The 24,529-nt window shown below is 39.8% G+C and overlaps 2 protein-coding genes across 2 annotated transcripts in view; one reads left to right on the forward strand and one right to left on the reverse strand.

Moving 5' to 3' along the window:
- Nucleotides 1–11,354, reverse strand: part of larp7 (La ribonucleoprotein 7, transcriptional regulator) — an 86,781-nt gene extending 75,427 nt beyond the window's left edge. The window contains 1 exon segment of the mRNA XM_039757998.1: nt 11,129–11,354. The gene's annotated coding sequence lies outside the window, so the exon portion shown is untranslated.
- A 114-nt stretch (nt 11,355–11,468) lies between these two features.
- Nucleotides 11,469–24,529, forward strand: part of LOC120532098 (protein ZGRF1-like) — a 64,693-nt gene continuing 51,632 nt past the window's right edge. Inside the window, exons 1-5 of the mRNA XM_039757999.1 lie at nt 11,469–11,575; nt 16,360–16,428; nt 19,200–19,280; nt 19,753–19,812; nt 21,968–22,147. Of these exons, the coding sequence (XP_039613933.1) occupies nt 16,408–16,428; nt 19,200–19,280; nt 19,753–19,812; nt 21,968–22,147 (342 nt within the window). The 5' untranslated portion in view covers nt 11,469–11,575; nt 16,360–16,407. The remainder of the gene's footprint in view (nt 11,576–16,359; nt 16,429–19,199; nt 19,281–19,752; nt 19,813–21,967; nt 22,148–24,529) is intronic.

Below are 24,529 nucleotides of genomic sequence, written 5' to 3' on the forward strand. Positions count from 1 at the left end.
CTCCACATAACCAATCACCACATGATAAACGTCTTTGTGAAATTAAAAATAATTACAAACTTAGCCCACGAAGTGTTCAGAACTTTAAAAAAAATCTTCGTTATACATGTTTAATTATGCCATCCATTCAGGGTTGCACCCATCCCAGCAAGCATCGTGTGCGAGGCAGGAGCAAATCCTGAACGAGTCGCCAGCACATCGCAGGGTGAATACGAGCAACACATACACTAGCAGGGTTAATATAGCAGAACAAAACCCCACATCCTACATGATTTTGAAAGGAAACTGAAGCACGGCGAGTAGAACCACCAGAAAAACATGCAAATTCAAGGCAGGGGACACCCGAGACCCCCTTGCTGCGAGACAGCAGTGCAACTTCCACGCTGCCGTGTCCCCACAGGATTAATACACGCTTTAATGAATTTCATCATGAAAATGATATCAAGTATTTATCTTAGCATTCTAAATGTTCAGAGAGCAGGAATATCATGAAGTGAATGTATTCTGTGCGGCAATCGCTGCCGGCGCATCCTCAGTACAAGAGGATGTCAGTGTAAGAAGCACGTACCGATTTAACATGGCTCGGGGAACACTTAACACAAAGCATTTAATCTATACTAATAAAAGGCAAAGCCCTCACTGACTCATTTATCACTAATACTCCAAGTTCCCGTGTAGGTAGAAGGCTGAAATTTGGCAGGCTCATTCCTTACAGCTTATTTACAAATAAGTTAAGCAGGTTTCATTTCGAAATTCTACGCGTAACGGTCATAACGGTCAACAACGTCCGCCATGTTGAACTTTCTTATTTATGGCCCCATCTTCTCAAAATTTGGTAGGCGGCTTCCCTCCACTAACTGAAACCAATGTACGTGCTTATTTCGGTGGTATGACGCCACTGTCAGCCGCCATATTGAATTTTCCAACATCACTAATTCTCCAACTGCCCGTGTAGGTAGAAGGCTGAAATTTGCAAGGCTCATTCCTTACAGCTTACTTACAAAAGTTAAGCAGGTTTCATTTCGAAATTCTACACATAACGGTCATAACGGTCTATAACAGTCGACAACGTCCGCCATGTTGAACTTTCTTATTTATGGCCCCATCTTCTCAAAATTTGGTAGGCAGCTTCCCTCCACTAACTGAAACCAATGTACGTACTTATTTCGGTAGTATGATGCCACTGTCGGCCACCATATTGAACTTTTCAACATTCTTTGTTACTTATGGGCCCATCTTCAAGAAATTCTATCGATCAAAGAACTGTCACTTACCGAGTGGTTTCCATGCCGAGAGATGGCACCTACCTTTTCCATTCTCTGTGTTACATATTGCACGGCCATATCAGGCTCACTCTTGATATCCATTGTGTCTTATGTATTGAATGACTGGACAGGTTCAAGGTGTGGACTGATGACGGTACAGGAGATAATTAGACTACACAGGAGCACTAGAAGAGTGAAATGCTTAAGTCCTTCACCTGTGGATTTGCATGCGAGTTGATGGCTGCCGCTGAATTGTTCAGTTCTCGCTTTCAAGTGTACCGAAATGGCCAAATATTTTACACCTTTCGACAACCGCCAATGCCTCTTAAACATCTTAGATTGACAGGTGACGATTTCAGTAGTGGACACTTTGATGTTTATGAATGTTTAAACTCTCAAAAGCTGGATGTGAAGTTATCGATGAAACCGGTTGTGTGCTTACAACGCTTGACAGATGCCAAATGTCACTTCAACACAACAAATCCTGCAAATACTGTCATAATTAAAACAAACCATGAAACTCATGCTCAAGAGTAAGCTCAGCGCACAGCTTGGTCATGTTACAACCGGAGGGCCAACTGACAACATGGTATACAAAGAGATTCTTAACAAATAATTATTGGCATATTGTCCCACAGTTTAAAAAGGTTTAATTTTCTTCTTAATAAATATTTGAATGCAGTACTTCACCGTTGAGAAGCGCGGGAATTTTTCTAGTGTGCTATATAACTTATGACGGGGTTTGAGAAAATCTACCAAATTAAATATTCATTTTACAATGAAGTTTAGTTTACGATGTTCGACATTAAGGACAAAGTACGAGAATAAAGTGAACATGTCGACTTTAATCTTGACATAAACGGCGAGAATAAAGTAGAAATGTTGAGAATAAAGTCAGCATGTCGTCACATTATTACACAGTACCCAGGTACGTTACACTGTATTGAAAAAAAAAAATAAAACAAGTACAACTTGGCTTGCAGTATTATCCAGTAGTATAGAAACAATATTCACACATTTGAACATAATGGTCCACATCTGACCTTTTAAAACCAAAGTATCTCCAGGCAACAGACGTCGTCAAAAATTCTTCTGTGTCATCATGTTCAACTTTATCGCCCGCTACAGCTTCAGTTTCGGAATGCAGTCTCTGTCCATTTTCACCGCGCAATACCTACATGTACTCTGTTGCATGCCTATTTAGCGGTGTAGCACTGAAAAAGAGCCCCCGCGCAACACCCCCGTGATTAGCGGTGTATCAGTGAAAAAGGTCCCCCCTTGAACAGTTTCCCGCTGCGCCACGTTCCGAACATTGTTTAGGCAATTTAAACCGGTGTTGCGATGTAAGAAAAATCCATATCATAACAAAATAAAAAACGCTTTCGGTATGAACCGGTATACCACCCAGCACTACCGAAGGTCGAAACTTTTGACGAATCAAAACGACTCGCTCCCTCATAGACAATATTAAATTAATTTATCTAGAACTAGGCTGCACATTTCACTCCAAATCTAAGCTTTTTCAGGTCTGATGAATGCAGCCATCCATCCATCCAATTATCAGACACCAGAACCCTTGTGGTTAATTCACTCATGTAACTAACAAAATGCGTCCTCAGATCCTATGTGGGTGAAACTGTTGAAAACTGGAGATCGAAATTTTTTGACGAATCAAAAGCTTTCACTGGGGCAGTGAAAGTGGTAGCGCTGTTGCCTCGCAGTAAGGAGACCCGGGTTTGCTTCCCGGGTCCTGGCTGAAAGGACTTTGCATGTTCTCCCTGTGTCTGCGTGGGTTTCCTCCCACAGTCCAAAGACATGCTGGTTAGGTGCATTGGTGATCCTAAATTGTACTTGGTGTGTGTGTGTTGTGCCCTGCGGTGGGCAGGCGCTTTGCCCGGGTTTGTTTCCTGCCTTACACCCTGTGCTGGCTGGGATTGTCTCCAGCAGACCCCGTGACCCTGTGTTAGGTTGGATAATGACTGACTGACTAAAATTTTCGCTCCAGAAGATGGTGTTAAATTACTTTATCCACAGTTAGGCTGCACATTTCACCCCAAAATGTAAGCTTTAAAGGTCTGATGAATGCAGCCATCCATCCATCCATGTATCAAATGCAGGAAACCTTGTAATTAATTCACTCCAGTAACTAACAAAATGCGTTCTAAAGATCCAATGGAGTGAAGCTGTCGAAAACTGGAGATCAAAATTTTTGAAGATTCTAAAGCTTTCGCTGCTCCCAAAGATGACAGGTTATGGTCGGAGGGGGCACAAAGCAAAAAAAAAAAATCAGAAAAACCTTAGAAGTCACCAGGTCAGTGATATTAAATTACTTTATCCACAGTTAGGCTGCACATTTCACCACAAATCTGCTCTTTTTACATTTAGTGTGCGTCTTAAGGTGTGATGAATCCAGCCATCCATCCATTTAGCAAAGGCAGGAACCCTTGTTGTTAATCCAGCCCAGTAGCTGACAAAATGCTTTCTCAATAATGGGGTGAAGCCATACTGTCCTTTTAACCAAAGTGGCCCAGAGACTGGCTAAGTGGCCTAGCAGGGATCAGTCTGTCACCAGCCACTCACATGAAACTAACTGAGAATCAACAAAGTATCCCCAATATGCAGTGTTTTAGGGATGAGGGATGAAAATGAGCAAACCTAGAGAAATAAGACACAGGAAGATGTGCAGATTCTACAGAGACAGAGCAGGATTTCAACCCAGGACGCTGGTGTCACGAGGCAGCAACACAAACCACCGCACACTTCCTTATTGGTTAACCTAACTAAACACATATTCTGCATGCCATTGCTCTGTGAACTCGGTGGTAAGTTTCATTGACCAAGTTGTCACCACTGAACCTCTCAGGACACACTGCTTGTGTCCATGCTGGTAATAATGGGGGTACGGGAAGGGTCCCCATTGAAAGCACTTGGCAGTTAATGATACTCCACTGTCACACTGAGCCAATGGAGATTACCAGGGATCCATCCATCCATTTTCCAACCCGCTGAATCCAAACACTGGGTCACAGGGTTCTGCTGGAGCCAATCCCAGCCAAAACAGGGCACAAGGCAGGAACCAATCCCGGGCAGGGTGCCAACCCACCGCAGGACACACACAAACACACCCACACACCAAGCACACACACTAGGGCCAATTTAGAATCGCCAATCCACCTAATCTGCATGTCTTTGAACTGTGGGAGGAAACCCACACAGACACGGGGTGAACATGCAAACTCCTACCAGGGATCACATGTTTGAAAATATTTGTGCTCGCGAAAAAAGGCTCAAAATGTGCATATGGAACTTCCCATGCAGGCGCTGGCATTTCTCAAAGAAGATTTGACAGGAGAATCTGCGCATATTCATGGCAACTCTGACCGACCTGTGCTCAACGTTTGGGAAAAAATCAAATAGGGAGCCGAGCCCAGACCAGCTAAACGACAACTCACGCACATCATCTGACATTGTGGTCAGCAGCATAGGAGCGCCTCAGGGAACTGTACTTTCTCTGGTCCTGTTCAGCCTATATACATCGGACTTCCAATACAACTCGGAGTCCTGCCATGTGCAAAAGTTCACTGATGACACTGCTATCATGGGCTGCATGAGGAGGAGTATAGGGACCTAATGAAGGACTTTGTTAACACTAGAATTACCATAGCCTACGAAAAAACTCGTAGATCCGTCCCACCTTAAATTGCTTCTTAAAACCGTTCTCACCTCTCCGCCAGCGTCTTTTGTCATCTAAATGTGCTGATAAACACAAGCTGCAAGCAGCCGGCTATTCCATCCCCCCACCGACTTAGAACATGCACGAACTTCTCTCAGCTCAGGCCTTGATTGATTATCTGGGAGTGAAGTGGAGTTTTAGAGTGGAAATAGATCGTTATTCGGAACACACACATTTCATGTGTGTTCCGTTTCTACAGTAATCTGTGTAAACACAATGTTAAAACAGAAGCTTTTTCATATTTTAGTAATAAATGTTACAAAATGTAGACATAAACTATAAAATGTGTGAAGACTAAAGGCCAAAGATCAAATAAACACTTTCACAAAAGGTTCAAGAACAATACAGCAGCTTCCGTGGCGTAGTAGTAAGATTTCGTCACTGAGAGCGCAGCAGACTTGCCGTACCTCAGAGACCTGAGATCGATTCCCTGCTGGGGAGAAAATGTTTTTTTTTTTTTTAATATATAAACCTTCGGCGTTCGGCCTGCCTGAACTCCCGGTCTATCTATATAGTAATAACAGTAATTTTATTATTATATAGCAGCTTCCCTGTCTGCCTATCAGATAGTGCCTTTCCTTCCTATCTATCTATCTATATATCTAACCCCTTAGCTGTTTTTTTATATTATCTATTATACAGTGCCCTATGGGGTGCCAAACAGGCAATTACAATGATTTCCGGAATATATAAAGTCAGAGTTAGAATAAATAAAGTCACTCCTGAATATGTAAAGTCAAATGATTATATAAAGTCAGCGTCAGAATATATTAAAGTCATTCCTGAATATATAAATTTAAAGTCAGATTATATTGATATTGTCATTTTGCTTGACTTCTCACTCTATACAAGCAACTGACACGCACGTTAAACAGACTTGAGCTGAGAAAACTGTGCGCCGGTGGGGGATGTGATAGTAGGCTGCTTAGCCACAAATTTAGAAGACAACAGACGTGACGGAGAGCTGTGAAGCGTTTAAAGGTGGGACGGATCTACAAGTTTTTTCGTAGGCTCTGGTAATTTTAGTGTTAAATGGTGTGACTCAAACCACCTACAACTGAACACTAGAAAAACCAAGGAGCTGGTGGTGGATTTTAAGAGATCCGGGCCCCTCCTGGACCCCGTGATCATCAAAGGTGACTGTGCAGAGGGTGCAGACCTATAAACACCTGGGAGTGCAGCTGGATGATAAACTGGACTGGACTGCCAATACTGGTGGTCTGTGCAAGAGAGGACAGAGCCGACTATACTTCCTTAGAAGGCTGGAGTCCATCAACATCTGTAATAAGATGCTGCAGATGTTCTATCAGACGGTTGTGGCGAGCGTCCTCTTCTACGCGGTGGTGTGCTGGAGAGGCAGCATAAAGAAGAGGGACGCTTCACGCCTGGACAAACTGGTGAGGAAGGCAGGCTCTATTGTAGGCACAGAGCTGGACAGTTTGACATCCGTGGCAGAGCGACGGGCGCTGAGCAGACTCCTGTCAATCATGGAGACTCCACTGCATCCACTGAACAGGATCATCTCCAGAGACAGACTGCTGTCACCATCCTGCTCCACTGAAAGACTGTGGAGACCCCACACTATGCGACTCTTCAGTTCCACCTCTTTAAACGTTAATATTATATACAAAGTTATTGTCAGTTATACCTACATTTTATCACTTTAATTTAATATTGTTTTTTATCAGTATGCTGCTGCTGGAGTATGTGAATTTCACCTTGGGATTAATAAAGTATCTATCTAATTCAGCTCACCAAGCCCTCATTATAAAGTGTACTGACATGATAAGCTATGAATATGATGTACAGACACAGGCGTCACTCCCTGTAAAGAGAACCAATGTGGAGTATTTACACCAAAAGGAGTGGCGCGCTTACGTCCTGACCACTCCATGTAGACTGTGTTTTTACTTAATATTTTTATATACAGTGGTGTGAAAAACTATTTGCCCCCTTCCTGATTTCTTATTCTTTTGCATGTTTGTCACGCAAAATGTTTCTGATCATCAAACACATTTAACTATTAGTCAAATATAACACAAGTAAACACAAAATGCAGTTTTAAAATGATGGTTTTTATTATTTAGGGAGAAAAAATCCAAACCTTCATGGCCCTGTGTGAAAAAGTAATTGCCCCCTCAACCTAATAACTGGTTGGGCCACCCTTAGCAGCAATAACTGCAATCAAGCGCTTATGATAACTTGCAATGAGTCTTTTCAGCTCTGGAGGAATTTTGGCCCACTCATCTTTGCAGAATTGTTGTAATTCAGCTTTATTTGAGGGTTTTCTAGCATGAAGCGCCTTTTTAAGGTCATGCCATAGCATCTCAATTGGATTCAGGTCAGGACTTTGACTAGGCCACTCCAAAGTCTTCATTTTGTTTTCTTCAGCCATTCAGAGGTGGATTTGCTGGTGTGTTTTGGGTCATTGTCCTGTTGCAGCACCCAAGATCGCTTCAGCTTGAGTTGACAACAGATGGCCGGACATTCTCCTTCAGGATTTTTTGGTAGACAGTAGAATTCATGGTTCCATCTATCACAGCAAGCCTTCCAGGTCCTGAAGCAGCAAAACAACCCCAGACCATCACACTACCACCACCATATTTTACTGTTGGTATGATGTTCTTTTTCTGAAATGCTGTGTTCCTTTTACGCCAGATGTAACGGACATTTGCCTTCCAAAAGTTCAACTTTTGTCTCATCAGTCCACAAGGTATTTTCCCAAAAGTCTTGGCAATCATTGAGATGTTTCTTAGCAAAATTGAGACGAGCCCTAATGTTCTTTTGCTTAACAGTGGTTTGCGTCTTGGAAATCTGCCATGCAGGCCGCTTTTGCCCAGTCTCTTTCTTATGGTGGAGTCGTGAACACTGACCTTAATTGAGGCAAGTGAGGCCTGCAGTTCTTTAGACGTTGTCCCGGGGTCTTTGTGACCTCTCGGATGAGTCGCCTCTGCGCTCTTGGGGTAATTTTGGTGGCCGGCCACTCCTGGGAAGGTTCACCACTGTTCCATGTTTTTGCCATTTGTGGATAATGGCTCTCACTGTGGTTCGCTGGAGTCCCAAAGCTTTAGAAATGGCTTTATAACCTTTACCAGACTGATAGATCTCAATTACTTCTGTTCTCATTTGTTCCTGAATTTCTTTGGATCTTGGCATGATGTCTAGCTTTTGAGGTGCTTTTGGTCTACTTCTCTGTGTCAGGCAGCTCCTATTGAAGTGATTTCTTGATTGAAACAGGTGTGGCAGTAATCAGGAAATTGAACTCAGGTGTGATACACCACAGGTAGGTGATTTTTGAACAAGGGGGCAATTACTTTTTTACACAGGGCCATGTAGGTTTGGATTTTTCTTTCTCCCTAAATAATAAAAACCATCATTTAAAAACTGCATTTTGTGTTTACTTGTGTTATATTTGACTAATGGTTAAATGGGTTTGATGATCAGAAACATTTTGTGTGACAAACATGCAAAAGAATAAGAAATCAGGAAGGGGGCAAATAGTTTTTCACACCACCTTTTGTACTTTTAACTGCCTTTCATGCCCATACAACAATATGTTTAGTAGTTTATGACAGAGTAATGCTTCAGGACATTGGTAAACAAGAGTCACACTCACTACATCTTCTACTTGAGTAACTGTATATTTGACAAATAAAGAATCACAATCTTGAAAAAACGTTTTTGAGTCGGCTCCCTGTTGTCACATCTAAGTATTAGAAACCAAAGCGCAGTAAAAACAGGCCCCGTGTATAGGAAGCTCTAAATCTCATACCTTACAGCCTACTTATAGCCTAATGGTTTGACAAAATACGACTTGTTAGGTAATATTTGAAGACTATGCTGATGGTCCCAAACGAACGAAAAGAGCTTTTAAGAACAAGTCAGATTTTTTTTGCTCATGATGAAGAAGAAGACAAAGTGGCTTATAAGCTGATTAAGACTTACAAGAGACCTTCACTTGGAACTATGTGCCGCGCTGGTCCCTGCATTAGAAAGAGAGACTGCCCGAAATCAGACTACAACCAGGTTACAAATCAGGCTAATTTCTGGTTGCATCCAAACTTTTGATTGGTTGAGTGTGTGCGCGTGTGTACGTGTATATAAAAAAAAAAAAGAAAAAAAAAGCTGTGCTACCCATCTAGGACTGGTTAAAATCTAAAATATTCAACAGAGATCACAACATATTCAGAGTTGACATTTACAGTGCACCATCTATTGGAATGTATTTTGTAATGCCTGTAACCATAAAATGCATTGCATTTTTCATTCCAACAAATGGCACATCACAAGAATTAGCATGGCTTTTACTAATACCATACTACATGGAATAGAACAGGTATAGAAATTGATGGGCATAAATGTTAAGATTTGCACTGGGTGTGACAAGGTAGGACAGGACTAGAATTGAGGAAATTAGAGGGTCAGCTCAGGTTGGACAGTTGGGAGACAAAAGTCAGAGAGGCGAGATTGCGTTGGTTTGGACAAGTGCAGAGGAGAGATGCTGGGGATATTTGGAAAAGGATGGCAAGAATAGAGCTGCCAGGTGAGAGGAAGGCCGAAGAGGAGGTTTATGGATGCGGTGAGAGAGGACATGCAAGTGATGGGTGTAACAGAACAAGATGACGAGGACAGGAAGAGATGGAAGAAGATGATCTGCTGTGGCGTCCCCTAAAGGGAGCAGCCAAAGGAGGAAGAAGAAACTGGATGGACACACAGATACATGTCCTTTTATTAAGGTGGACATATGTATAGACATTATGTATATAGATACACACACACACACACACGCAAAAACTGTGCTACCAATTGAAATCTATGTGATCAATGTAGACATCAGTGTTAACATTTGCATCTATTGGAATGGATTAAGTAATGCATTTGTCATTCCAACAGATGGCACAACACATACATTAACATTGCATTTACAAATCCCATGCCGAATGGCATATAACAGAGATATACGCATTAAATTTGTCATTCCAACAGATGGCACATCACCAACCATTTGTAGTAATAAAATGCAAGGCATTTGTCATTCCAACAGATGGTATGTCACCAACCATTTGTAGTAATAAAATGCAAGGCATTTGTCATTCCAACAGATGGCACACCACCAACCATTTGTAGTAATAAAATGCAAGGCATTTGTCATTCCAATAGATGGCACACCACCAACCATTTGTAGTAATAAAATGCAAGGCATTTGTCATTCCAACAGATGGCACATCACCAACCATTTGTAGTAATAAAATGCAAGGCATTTGTCATTCCAACAGATGGCACATCACCAACCATTTGTAGTAATAAAATGCAAGGCATTTGTCATTCCAACAGATGGTACACCACCAACCATTTGTAGTAATAAAATGCAAGGCATTTGTCATTCCAACAGATGGCATGTCACCCACCATTTGTAGTAATAAAATGCAAGGCATTTGTCATTCCAACAGATGGCACATCACCAACCATTTGTAGAAATAAAATGCAAGGCATTTGTCATTCCAACAGATGGCACATCACCAACCATTTGTAGTAATAAAGGCACATCACCAACATTAGCACTGCTTTCATGAATCTCATACCAAATGTGATATAATTGAGACACAGCAACTAAATGGACACACTGATATAGTGGTGTTTGTAATTTGCAACCACATAATGATGGCAAAAACAAGCTCTGCTAAAATTACATCTTCATTTAACAGCAGCAACGGGGCCGACTTTAAAAATGTGGTAAAATAGAGCACCCAATTAAAAATATATATATATATATATATATATATATATATATATATATATATATACTAAGCAATCAGGGGGTTTTCTCGTCACGATTAAATCTTGCTGAATAAACACAGTTGGAGCTTCACTGCTGTTTAATGGGCGAAATAAACAATCTGACAAGTTATGAATGAATATTCTTCCTAAGTTACAAAAACATGCGCGACAGACTGAAACACCAAATCGGTTGCCAAATTTCGCTCCTCTGTTGTTAATGTGGAGTACACTTTAACACGTATGTGACAGAAAAGAGTTGTCATCCTCAATGAAAAGCATAAATTAGCAATAACAAGACGCAGACCTTAAATGACATTTATACAGAATCGTCGGCAGGTTAGTATTTACTTACATAACAGTGTTCGGATAAGCTGCTCCAGCGCTCCACCAAATCACACCACGCAACTTTAAGGACCCCGTAAGCCTGTCTATTAGAGCGCCGGGATGGTTGATAAGTTAAAAATGCAAAACGAGTGGCCGTTAGTTTTATGTAATCCTTTCAGCATGATCGTTTGTTCATCCTCTTATCCGCGACTTTAACTGACGTAACTTTATCGCAGAAATCGCTACAAAGATATTTGTAAATGGGGTTCGTGCCAGGCAAGAGTTGACCACCTGTTGCGCTTCGTCGCAGTTTTATGACGTCAAAAACCGCGGGAACTGTAAAAAAATAAACAGCGGTCGGAAGCAGCAGCAGCAGCAGCCCGCCCGCTTTCGCTAGAACGATTACATTCTCTCGGTTATGGAACTAAACGGATAGCATGAACTGGTTTGTTGACCATGTCATTTCTGCAGTTCAGTAAGTGCGAGTAATTTTATAAGCCCCGTTGATCAATTTTCAAGGACGGCAGATCGCAGGTGGAAATTATGTACTGTTTTTACAATTTAGCATTCTGAGATGGTTCGTCGTGTGGTGGGTGTAGCAAGGCGATGTATCAGTACATGTTCCCAGCCTTACAGTTTATCTTTGTAATTGGATAGCATCATCCAACGGCTCTAGGGATCTAGCTTGATAAAGTTAGCAAGTATGAAGTTTTGGTGCCGTTCGAGGTGAGCCGTTTTCACTGAAGTTAAAGCTTAAACCTAAAAGAGTTAAACTTGTCAATTTATTTTGCTGGACAAAACTGAAAGTGCTGAAAAAAGTTTATTTTTTAACTTTAATTTTAGCTCTTTATTCTTTAAGTAAGTACTGCTGTACACACTTTACTGTACAGTCTGAAGTCTGCAGAAGGTACTCTCTGTAAATTTCGTTATAGTTGTGAATCTGATAATATTAATTTATATATTAATAGTGAATGAATATTTGACACAAGTCACAACAACATGTGCGGATGCTTGCCTGTTCCTTACACTTACAGCTGTATTTTACTTTGATTTCCTTTAGTTTAACGTGCAGAGTCACATTGCTTCTTCCCTTGCCTCTTTGGAATTTGGTTTGCTGTTTCTTCTTTTGAAGTCGGGACGCGCACTAGCAGTAGCACAAGTACGTGGGATGCAATATTGTGAATGAAGCACGTTTATCCTGCAAGTGTAACTGACCTAATAATGAACATCCATCCATCCATTTTCTAACCCGCTGAATCCGAATACAGGGTCAAGGGGGTCTGCTGGAGCCAATCCCAGCCAACACAGGGCACAAGGCAGGAACCAATCCTGGGCAGGGTGCCAACCCACCGCAGATAATGAACACTAATGAGTTTATTTGCTCTTCAGGAAAGCGTGTCTTTCAGTCAATTTTTACGAACTGTTTTTGGCAAGATCTAGCCTGTAATTTCACGGAAAATAGCATACAATGGTATAGAACCCTACTTTGAAAATGGGTATATGTTTGTGGTTTAATAATATGAGTGTTTCAAATGCAGGAAACACGAAAATATTAAAGTCTATCTGGCTTCTGGGGGCACCGCCCCCGCCTGGTGTCCCAGGTTGCCCCCAGACAAATCTGGTCACTGTAGGTACGCTGAATTTCGTATCGTACACTGTGCTAATGTGGAGTTAGTGTAGGGCCGTGTCAGCGTGCTTCGGCAAAGGAAGGATGTTAAATAATTCTTAACGTTTTTTGTTACTGTGATAATATTCTTTGGACTTGCAGTACAACTGTTTGTTTTTCAGTATGATTTCACACGGTTAACATGGTGTTGGGGACTTCCAAGACATCAATGTTTTTATACTGTATTTGCTAGTTTGTGCATACGAACTGAACTGAGGAGGTGCGAGCAGGTAACCGTGTAGCCTAAATACTAATAGACTTACATTGGCGTCAATCATTGTGAACTTCCTCAAATTCAAGGCAAATTTTAATTAGCCACCCAACAATGGACCGGTACCCCATGCCTTGTGCACCACTATTGCTGTGGTTGGCTCCAGCTTCCCTGTGACCCTGCTCAGCAACCGAGGGCTTGGAAGATGAATGGATGTTAAAACCAAATAATTAGATCGACTGTAAGTGAGGTGCAACAAACCCCTCAATGTTATATTTCCAAGTTTTACAGTTTGTAGAGGACCACACGTTCTTGGTGCTACCAGTTCTTGCCATGTGATATCAGTGTGGTGGGAGGCTAGAGCATATCCCAGCAGCACAGGAAAGGAAAGAGCCCTGGATGGGGCACCAATCCATCACTGGACTCCCCAACATTTATATCATTGAAAAATAGTCAAAGATTGTTCTCTGCCAATATGTAAAAATAAAAATTTACAAGTATCACCGGTGTCTCACCTCTTGAACCCTGCACATGTTCTGTTCATTCTCCTTGTGATTAGATAGATACTTTATTAATCCCAAGGGGAAATTCACATAATCCAGCAGCAGTATACTGATACAAAGAAACAATATTAAATTAAATAGTAATAAAAATGGAAGAAAAAAAAAATTAATGTTAGCATTTACTCCCCCGGGTGGAATTGAAGAGTCGCATAGTGTGGGGGAGGAATGATCTCCTCAGTCTGTCACTGAAGCTGCTCCTCTGCCTGGAGATGACACTGTTCAGTGGATGCCGTGGATTCTTCATGATTGACAGGAGTTTGCTCAGTGCCCGTCGCTCTGCCACAGATGTTAAACTGTCCAACTTTACTCCTACAATGGAGCCTGCCTTCTTAACAAGTTTGTCCAGGCGTGAGGCGTCTTTCATCTTTATGCTGCCACCCCAGCACACCACCGCGTAGAAGAGGGCACTCGCCACAACTGTCTGGTAGAACATCTGCAGCATCTTACTAGTAAACCCTAGGCCAAGCATGACTAGTGTAGCTGCGTCTTTTCTAGGTTTCCAAAACAAACAAAAGACATTTCTCAATCCAATAAAGTTTGTTTGTTTTAAAAAGTTTTAGTGAAAATTTAAAAAGGAACAAATCACAAAAATTCAGAAAAAAGCTATTTCACATACAAGCTTACTTTCTGTAATAAAAAAAAAAGTGCTTTTTCTCTATGGCAAACTTCCATAGACCTCATGTCAGTACGTTCTGTTTGAAGCGGTTTGCCCTGCATGCCTTACCAACTGCAAGGCAGATCATAAACTAAACTAGCCTGTAGTCAGAATGGCAAGAAATAATTTGAATATTTTATTTACAGTTTAGCTTGTAAGGTTCCATTGACTATGCAGTGATATCTTGGCAACCATTTTAACATAACTAAGTAGTACTAGGTTGTTGTACCGTGTTAGCCATTATGAATGTAGTTAGCCAATAAAACATAACTAAGAAAATACTTCTATCAGTTTAACATACCCTAACTAACAAGTGGCACTTACAACTAGGATAGTCCGTTTTCATTACATGCATACCAACAGCCTCTGTGTTTCACAGACTTACTAGTTTTATATATGTATAATTTGGTGGGTGGTTGTTTTTTTTTTTGACATTTGTACCAAGCACAACAGCAACATGCCAAGCTGGATGAGGTCACCCTGTCCTAAGAAATTTGAATGATATATATAATGTGTATAATTATTATTTTATTTTTTCGACTTTAAAGATGTAAAAACTTAGATAATGCGTTGATTTTATCATATAGTGCCTTTCATATCTATCTATCTATCTATCTATCTATCTATCTATCTATCTATCTATCTATCTATCTATCTATCTATCAATCATATATTGCCTTTCATATCTGAATGTCTATTTATTATATAATGCCTTTCACATCTACCTAATCTATCTATCATATTGTAGCTTAATACATAAATAAAGACTTTCTAGACTAGAAACAGGAGGATCCTTTCCTTCTAAAGTATCCATAAAGGGTAAAATAATCAGATGTCACTGTGTCCTGTGAGCCTAATTGTTGTATTGCTAGTAGGTTCAGTTGACATACAAGATTCTATTTAACATTAATACACAACAAAACTATAGGCAGAAAAATAGACGTTGACATCGGTTATTTTAACTGCAGGCTAAAAAGGCAGGTGGTCAGCAAGACATGCACCCCCAAAGTTTAATTGGCCTTAATGGAGCTTCACCCATGTGACTAAAAGAAAGAACTAATGGGTGTATTTATATAAAAAAAAAGCTAATGGTCAGTATAGTTAATACTAATAATTAAGCTAATACTTATGTACCAATTATTAAGTTAATAGACCATGTCTTACAGCGATATGATTGGTCAGTTCTATAGGTGAATAGCCACATGAGCTCAGTGACTCATTGAAGCCTTTCCCATGAACAAATGGAAGACATACCCTGCTGTCTGTGCCTAAGAGCAAGCTTCCACCCCTTTGAAGATGGGCATGCCATTGTCGAAGACCCCAAAGAAACATTGGACTCTTTCCCACTGCACGAACTCTGAACCTGTAAGATGTAGGCCCTGGACCACTTGTGGTTCCTGACCACTTTTGTGTGTTGTGTTTCCACCGCAGAACAGGAACTCTAACTTTTAGGCAAAATGTGTAGCATGAAAGGAAGAGGAAGAGTGATGTGGTGTGAGCCCATTATTGTTTTGACATGCTCTGGCCATCACAAGGAAATGGGGACCACCCAAAATCCCCATCCCCATACACACACACACACACACACGGTGCTGAACACCAGGGAGGTGGCAGTGCTGCAGCTTCACCGATAACTCTGCAAAGTCCAACCTACTAACAGATTTGTAAAAAGGCACCAGTGCTTCTGGTCAACCAATCAGCACAATTCGTTGGCCGAGCCCCAACCTCAATAGTCCCTAATTGATTGAAAAGTTCACATCCCTGGTGTTGGAGCTAAAAATAAGGTAACCAGAGCTACCTAAATGTAACTAAAAACAGCCCGAGTTCCTGTGCTGACAATCTATGAAAGTTGTGGGGACGTGCCTGTTACAAGATCGTTGTACTGTCCTGTAGGCTTCCTCAGTTGTTTTATTTGTAGGAGTTAATGCTGTGCTTAATAGCAAGCTACTCTAAATGTATTGTCTCTTGTGTACCATAATTTCTTTGTCTTAATATCCCTGCTGTGTTTACTGGGAGGTGTCTTGGGTTGGAGGACAATCCTAAAAGAACGCATTCCCAGGGAGCACGTGGCCCCTAGCAGGATACTCTAGTAAACTTAAATTCTTCACATTTAATCATTGAAGCCTGCTATTATAAAGTATATTTTCATTGTTTTTCTCTCTAGAAAACATTACTGGGAAAATAATAGCATCAATCATGAGTGATTAAGATAATGGATTTCTTGGAGTTTATTGTAAGTATGCTATGGTTTATCTGTTATAATGTTTAGTGTATAAGTGCATTGGCTGTACAATTTCTTTGTAGGATTATATTCACCTCTTTAACAATAGAATGGTCTTGTCCAGCATGTGGTGTTTAAATAAAAATATTTAGGCCAGGTTTTAACTGGAAATATTAAAAAGTATTTTCATGAAGATTACATTTAAATATATGTTTCAAATACTTCTATATCCTTGTTGCAGGGATACTTGTTACTAACTCACTGAAAGGTGAATGTCAATTATCAAAAACAGTGTTCTTTAATTGTATAAAGAAGTAAAAAAGATCCTTGAAGAACCATTGACATCCCAAACTGGAATCCTCTCCTGTGTGGGACATTGATGACATAATATTCCCACACTATGATATACATACTAATTAATACATATTAATTTCCCCTTGGGATTAACTCTTTCAGGGCTGATGTCGACTTTTGTCAAAATTCAGGAGTAGAGGACCGGTAATCAGCGGTAAACTGCAACAAAACTTACCCTTTACGCTTTAGTTCGACTCTCTTTGCTAAAAGGCAAGTTACATAGCTTTGTTGGTTTAACTTCGATTCCCTATGTGTGTGCCAACATCTGGCGAGAGACCGAAGCGAATGTGCAAAGCAAAATACTCCATGGACATTTTACATTATTTCGTTGAATAGGACTCCGAGTTTAATGCAAGTGATCTGGAGATGGAGATCAAAAACAAAAGTGAGGTACCAGCATCGGCTGATCGGTCCCCAGCTGATCGTGGTGCTGAACGCCTACAGCAGAGGACCACCACTTATGATGACAGGAGGTACAAACCAGATTGCGACACAGTGCAACTGCCACGCACCTGCTGTGCGAAAACAGCTAGGCAGCTGGTCCATCGTGTATTCCTGCTGACCATCGAGGTGCCCCACTGCCGCCAGAGATGCCAAACATGCGCCAACAGCAGCCACAGCACATAGCAACAGACTTATGTGTCAAACCATCGCTATGTGTTCTTTTCAGAAACCTGAGTTTTTTGGAAAAAATATTCAGCCCTCAAAGAGTTAATAAAGTATCTGTCTATCCATCTACATACTGTATGTGTACTTTGTACTTCTTGTTGTCATTCATTCAAATAACATGCTGGTCTCCCAGATAAATGTTGCTGTATGTTGTTGGTCCTCCTGGCTGCTGTACAGCTTCCATGTCACTGGTGTCTCCTGCATTCTGATCTGCGTCTCAGTTTTTCAGTGTATAGTCCTCTACTCCCAATGTCAGGCTCTTTGAATCAGAACATGGAGACCACCAGTAGCTTGGGATGAGCTCCTTTTGAGGCATTGGGCCAAGCACTCTGGCTGCCTGGTAGTAGGGCACTAGCGTATGAAAATCAAACGTCCAATCACAAAATTGGGAATATACTGTATTATACTACCATGTTGTGTCACTGGCCCAGTACATCCGTGTTTGGCATTAGTTTTCTTTTTTCGAGTTTTCCTTCTCATAGAGTTATTTTCCAGTCAAAGCTGATGATAATACTTTTCCCAGGTTTTTATTCAGTTTTCCTTCCCTTAGATGGGTTGCCATCCAAGGTTGATGAGCTCCAGCTGCCCATGTTATTCGACCTATAGCTGGGGATTTGGTTTGTGGGCACCAAGACATATCCACAAATTTAGGGTCCAAACCTCCTTGCAAGTTTAGCTTGGGGTCTTTCAGTACCCACTTGCCTCTAAGGCTTGACAAGTGGTATTGCATAGGACTTGTTGTAAGAGAGGCTAATTACCCTGTATAATGGCAGGAGAGGCTTAGTCAATTGGCTCTCTTTTCACAATGCTGCTGAAGCAGCGGCGCTAGCCAAGAGTGACAGGACACACGTCACCAAAACACTAGATGCAAGCCGCATCGTCATTCAACAGGCAAGTATGTTTACAGTACATGTTAAACTCTCAAATACTGTAAATTCAAAGACATGGGGAACCAGAATTTATCCTGACAGATTCAAGCACAAAGCAAATGCCAAGTGATTGCAGGCCCCACTCATGCATATAAATGCTTAAAAATTGACATCTTAATATCATAAATTAACCGAAAATAACATTAAGTATATGGAAGGAAAAATGGAATTCCAGCAAAAGTCTAGCATATAAATGAAAAGCGGAATTCAAATACAGGACTCTGGCAGCATAGGGCAGCAGTGATGACTACTGTGCTGCCAGGCTACCTTGAGAAGATGTGGTTATGTAAAAAAGATGCATCAGAATAATTGTGTCATTATTTGAACGTTCACTTCCAGAATACCATTTAAATGTGTATTCCCCAAAAATCACATGGTTCAAAATGTTGCCACCTAATGACTCTAATTGGTATTATTTTTGTGTAGTAAAGCAACCGATGGAAATCCATACTCTGCAGAAATATTTATAAGTTTATAGGATCAGTATTGTTATGAGCAACATGTCGCCATGTTCAGTTTTACTACTTTATCTTGAAACCTCTGTCTCCGTTATGTGAAATAATGACACTCTCTTAATGTTAAAACTGCTTGTAATCTTATTAACTTTTTGAACAAATCTTTCAGGTAAACTCCTTTATTTTTTTTTAAAGAAGTAAAAGTAGTTTGTGGCATTGAGCTAACAAAGTGCCAGTCAAGTATTTCTGTAAATTTTACATCAGTTCAATAAGTATTGTGCATTTATACTTGGAGTGATCATACAGTATGTTTTACTTTATTGTGCACATTTAACCCGTGTCCTGAGAGTTTTTGTGCTAAATGTTTTTATAATAGGCACTGTACACACATCAGAAAACTAAGAAGAAGAAAATATGGAAAGATGGAGTCTTAAAGATAGACACAAACCGAAATAAGGTACCATATCTTGGCTGTTTGCATTTTATTTTCTTTATTGAACTGGTGTTTCGGTGTAAATTTTTTACATTGGTTCAAAAGAGTAGTCATTGAACAATAAAACAAATAAAGGAAGTAGTTTTTTTTTATTACTAGATTTTCACATCCTGACACTTTAATAAGTACTTTAATAAATAAACGTAGTTCCCGCAGTATTACTGTATTGAAATTGTTATTATTGTATTGATTGCTCTCAGAATTAAAGCAGTTGAAAAGCTGGGCATCGTTTTTATTAACCCAAAGTCAAAAAATAAGTGCCAATTAGTGTAACTTTCTTACTTTCTTTTCCAAATAGCAGTGGACTGGCTCCCTCTCCAGAGGTGTTTCCTGCCATGTCCCCAGTGCGGCCTGAATAGATTCTGGCCCTTTACTGTAGTTGTGTAATACACAGTTCAGCTTTGATCATTGTTTGCTGAAATTGGTTTTCATTTAGGCAACACTCATTGATGACCATGGACAGATACTGGATGCCTTGTATCTCAAGGGCCGAAAGGTATGTTTTCACTTTAGAATATATATATTTTTTTACATTGTATGTATGTTATCCACTCATTTTCTGAAGTTACTTTATGTAGCTAAGATTTCACAGGGCTACAGCGTCACTTGACAATACTCAAGCAAGTGGAGACCATGAGGTTGTGGGGTTTTATCTTTATAGATAAAGGCAGGCAAAAACACACCGACTCATTCAGGGGAATAAAGAACAGGCAAGGCTGGTAAAGGCTTTTAGTAAACTTCAGCCAGTTCTTGTGTAACTCTTGACTCTTCATACTGTTAAAAATTGGTTGGATGCAATTGGCCACAGACTCTCAAATACCAACAGCCAACAACAGGATATCAATCAATGCCATTTTGTTTTCCCATCACTTTAGTTGGCCTGTGAAATCAGTTTGAGTTACCATAGGCTTATTTTGGTTCTTTGTTTGTCTACATGTTGTTTTAAATTGGTATCAAAGAACATATTTTAATTTACTCTATTAATACATATGACTACATTCCATTACCACTGTTATTTTTTTTTTTATTTTTTTTTTTTTGCACCTAAATCTTACACCATGAATTAATTTTCTTACTTGTTTTATTTTGAACCTGGCATATTTATTTATCTTATAAATATGAATGGCACTAGAGAACTGGCTAGCACTGCACCTGGGTTGAAATTCCATGTCCAGCCACTGTTTGTGGGACCTTTTGCACTTTATTCTTGCATCTGATTTTTTTTTTTTTTTTTTAATCTATACTTGGGTACAGGTTAACTTTTTTTATTGTGTAAGTACTGATTTGTAAAGGAGACTACATTGCTGTGGACTGTTGCCATGTTCAGGGCTGGTTCTGTTCTTGCCGTGTACTCATCAATTCTGAAAGAGGCTCCATCAACCCAGTCTCTGGTAAAGTGCCTCCATGAAGTGGCTTTAGTATTTAATGGTAATTTCTTTATAGGTGGATAATAAATGTCATAAAGTTCAGTTACTGAGTGACTTATTTTAAGAATCTTATCCCTTTTTTTTTATACATCGTACTACTTTCAGGCTTATGGAAAAGTTCTGTTTTTACTTTTATTTTTTCTTTCTAGGTGACAAAGCAGTTGCTATCTCACAAAATATGCACCTGTCATATTCCCACATCTGGCACCATAAGTGCATAACCATTTGTGTTGAAAATTGCAGAGAGATTATTAATCAGACATGAAACCCAAATTATTTTATTTATTTTTTTATTTAGCTGACATTTTGCCTTTGTCCAATTTGACTTAACAAAATAGTAATTAAACCTATAATGTATACATTTTTCGGATTATGTAGATAGATAGATAGATAGATAGATTATTAATCCCAAGGGGAAATTTACATAATCCAGCAGCAGTATACTGATACAAAGAAACAATATTAAATTAAATAATAATAAAAATGAAAAGAATTAAAATAAAATTAATGTTCGCAGTTACTCCCCCGGTGGAATTGAAGAGTCGCATAGTGTGGGGGAGGAACGATCTCTTTAGTCTGTCAGTGGAACAGGACAGTGACAAAAGTCTGTCACTGAAGCTACTCCTCTGTCTGGAGATGACACTGTTAAGTGGATGCAGTGGATTCTTCATGATTGACAGGAGTTTGCTTAATGCCCGTCGCTCTGCCACAGATGTTAAACTGTCCAACTTTACTCCTACAATACAGCCTGCCTTCTTAACAAGTTTGTCCAGGCGTGAGGCGTCTTTCATCTTTATGCTGCCACCCCAGCACACAATGTCAATGTAGCCCATCCCTTAGGATTCTGGCACAAAGAGCAGGCCAATCAGATTGGAGGTACCTATTTCTATGTATACAAAAGTAATTACTAAATGAGTAGCATGGAGGTGTGGAAATGCAGTCCATGCCGTCAGGAAGGTTCCAATTCTTATGATTCAGTTTTCTATTCAGTAAGCCTGGAGAAATATGTGAATTAATTCTTTTCTGTGTTTTCTTATCTAGTGCATTTTTTATTTATGCAAAGTGGCTGAAATCGGGTATGATTATATGGGCAGAACATCACGATGATATTGGCTCACTTGGGAAATATGTGCACATTTGAAAAATAATGTTTTAAAATTTTTTCCGACCTATCATGAATTTAAAGTAACTGTGAGTGATTAAATTCCTTTTTCTTATATTCAGGTTAATGTAGGTGATGACTTAGAAAGTGACAGATATTTAATCACGGTGGAAGAGGCAAAAGCCACTGGTAACCAAGTTCCTTGTCCAAGTCTTAAAGCATCTCAGCAAAGTGGCAGTCACTTGAACCCCCCACTATCTGCCAGGCAATGTTTACCAGTTGGGTTAAAAAGGAAGCATTCAGTAAGTGCTTATTTGATTTTTTTCAGGTTCATTTTACCATTTGCAAAGTTTGCATGGTGAAGTGAATTATTAGTTTGATTTATTTACTGCATATATTATTTATTATAAAGCTGTTAACTACATTGATATATTGTGATTTACTGATAGATCTGAAAACTCAGCAGGTATGATTAAAAGGCCTAGAGTAACAACATAATCAGAGCATCCTGGTATATCTTTTTGGGTGGATTTTCTTGAGGCATTATTAACATGTCTTCTGTTATTGTCAATTCGGTGATTACTAATAGAGATTTAGTTGGTTCCTGCAAACCATTTTTTTAGAATAAACACTGGAAAGTTCAGCTTGGCACCAGGCCTCTGTTTGGGGTTGTCATGAGTTTTAATGATAGCTGAGGCTGCCATATGTTAACCTCAGTCGGTTTTCTTTTTTACATGGCAAAAAAAAACCTCCAGGCTGCTTTTGCTTCTCCACATTTGCAGCTACTAGACCTGATGAGATTGTGCAACAATTTAAAACAAAACTGACATGGGAGTACCAGTCATTTAGAAAAAGTCTACTTACAAGGGAGCCCTTGGTGGGTACGAAAAATGGCCAAAAATGTCTTGTAGTGTACTATTGGTACTTTATGATTAGGAATTCGTCAAGTCTGAATATGAAATTAAAGAGTGGTGCTTAAAATGTGCATCTGACCTAAGTGAGTTTATTTGAGCACTTAATGATATCTCTTGTATAAAATGTTCAGCATCTTCTTATATAATACGCTACCGTGGCTGTTCGTTTGTTTGTCCAGGATTTTAAGTCACCTGTAGCTCGCAAACCATTTCACCTATTGACTTGAAATTTGGTACACATATACTACGTGATGTCTACTATTCGCTTTTGGGGTGATGATTTGTATTACTCCTTTTATTTTTATTTTATTTTATTGTAGAATCAGCTCTCGGCAGCGCACAGCAGGGCGGCCATGTGGCGCATGTGTACGGGCGCCGTTCTCATTCCCTACCACCTTCGCTAATCATTCTTGAGGCAGATTGAAGACTTAAGTGCCAGCTTAAGAGAAAAATTCAAGAAAACGTTCAAAGTAATTGCAACACAAAAACTAACTTAATCAGTTTTAACGCGAAAAGATGCCAACAAAAGAAAAGAAGCAGCGGGCCGCTAGGGTGGAGAAAAGAAGTGCTGATCAGGAAACAGTAAGCGCATCAACCTCTGAGCAACTGAACACTAAACAGACAGAGAAAGAGGAGGACACTAGGAATGCTCAAGTCAAGTGTATTCACTGCATGTTATCGTGTAGTACGCCGTTACTGGTTTTATACAATAGTTGTAGTAATACTAATGGATGGGGGATTTAAAAACCAAACAAATTTGAGAAACATAAGCATCAGAATGTCTGCTTGTGAATAATCCATCCATAATGCAGTATTTTTATAAAGGTCAGATTCTCAGACCCACTTCAGGCTCATGTAGGACTGCAGGCTATGCCATCAGCATTTGGTGCAACACAGGAGACAACCTTAGAAATGATGCCAGTTCTCTGTAGGGAGACATTTGTATATATGTGCAAGGTCACATTTACATACATCTAATTTAGGATAAATCTCTGCAAAGACAAGGAGAATGTGCAAATTACACTGAGGGGCAATTAATCATGAAATTAAAATGTAGGATATCAAAATTAGTGAGGCCACAGTGTTATCAGATAACCACCCTATAAGTAAATTGCCTTGTATATGTGTATATATATATATATATGTATATATATATGTGTATATATATATATATATATGTGTATATATATATATGTATATGTGTGTGTGTCTGTCTGTCTGTCCGGCCCGGAAGTATGAAGCTCAAAGAAAGTGACTCTGTTGCCAATGGGGAAACTCACTTAGCCGCTAATACATAAGTGAGGCGAGCACATCGGCAATACTAAACCTCTGAGGAGAGAGAAAATCACTTAGCCGCTGATAGACAGCGGAGGCGAGCAGGTTGGCAAAATGAAACCGCCAAGGAAAGAGGTTTCTAGGAGCCCGGGCTTACACAGTTAGTAAACTCTAAAATATTAACCTCAGGCCAGGTACAGAGAAGAAAACTAAATTCCAATTCACAAACAAGCTCCAGAAAATAAACCTTATGCTTTTGGCCATTAAAAAGGCAAAGTGTAATGGTTGATCACTATGTTTGGTATAAATATTTAAAAAAGAAAATCAACTCTGACAGGAATGTGCTACATTCAAATAAAAGATATTCTGTCTTGATTTGAATACTGATCTTTTCAAACTTGTATCTGATACTACAAATGTTATTATTTTTCCATCCATCCATTATCCAACCCGCTATATCCTAACTACCGGGTCACGGTGGTCTGCTGGAGCCAA

Source organism: Polypterus senegalus, chromosome 7 (genome assembly GCF_016835505.1).
Source record: "Polypterus senegalus isolate Bchr_013 chromosome 7, ASM1683550v1, whole genome shotgun sequence".
Classification (NCBI taxonomy): domain Eukaryota; kingdom Metazoa; phylum Chordata; class Cladistia; order Polypteriformes; family Polypteridae; genus Polypterus; species Polypterus senegalus.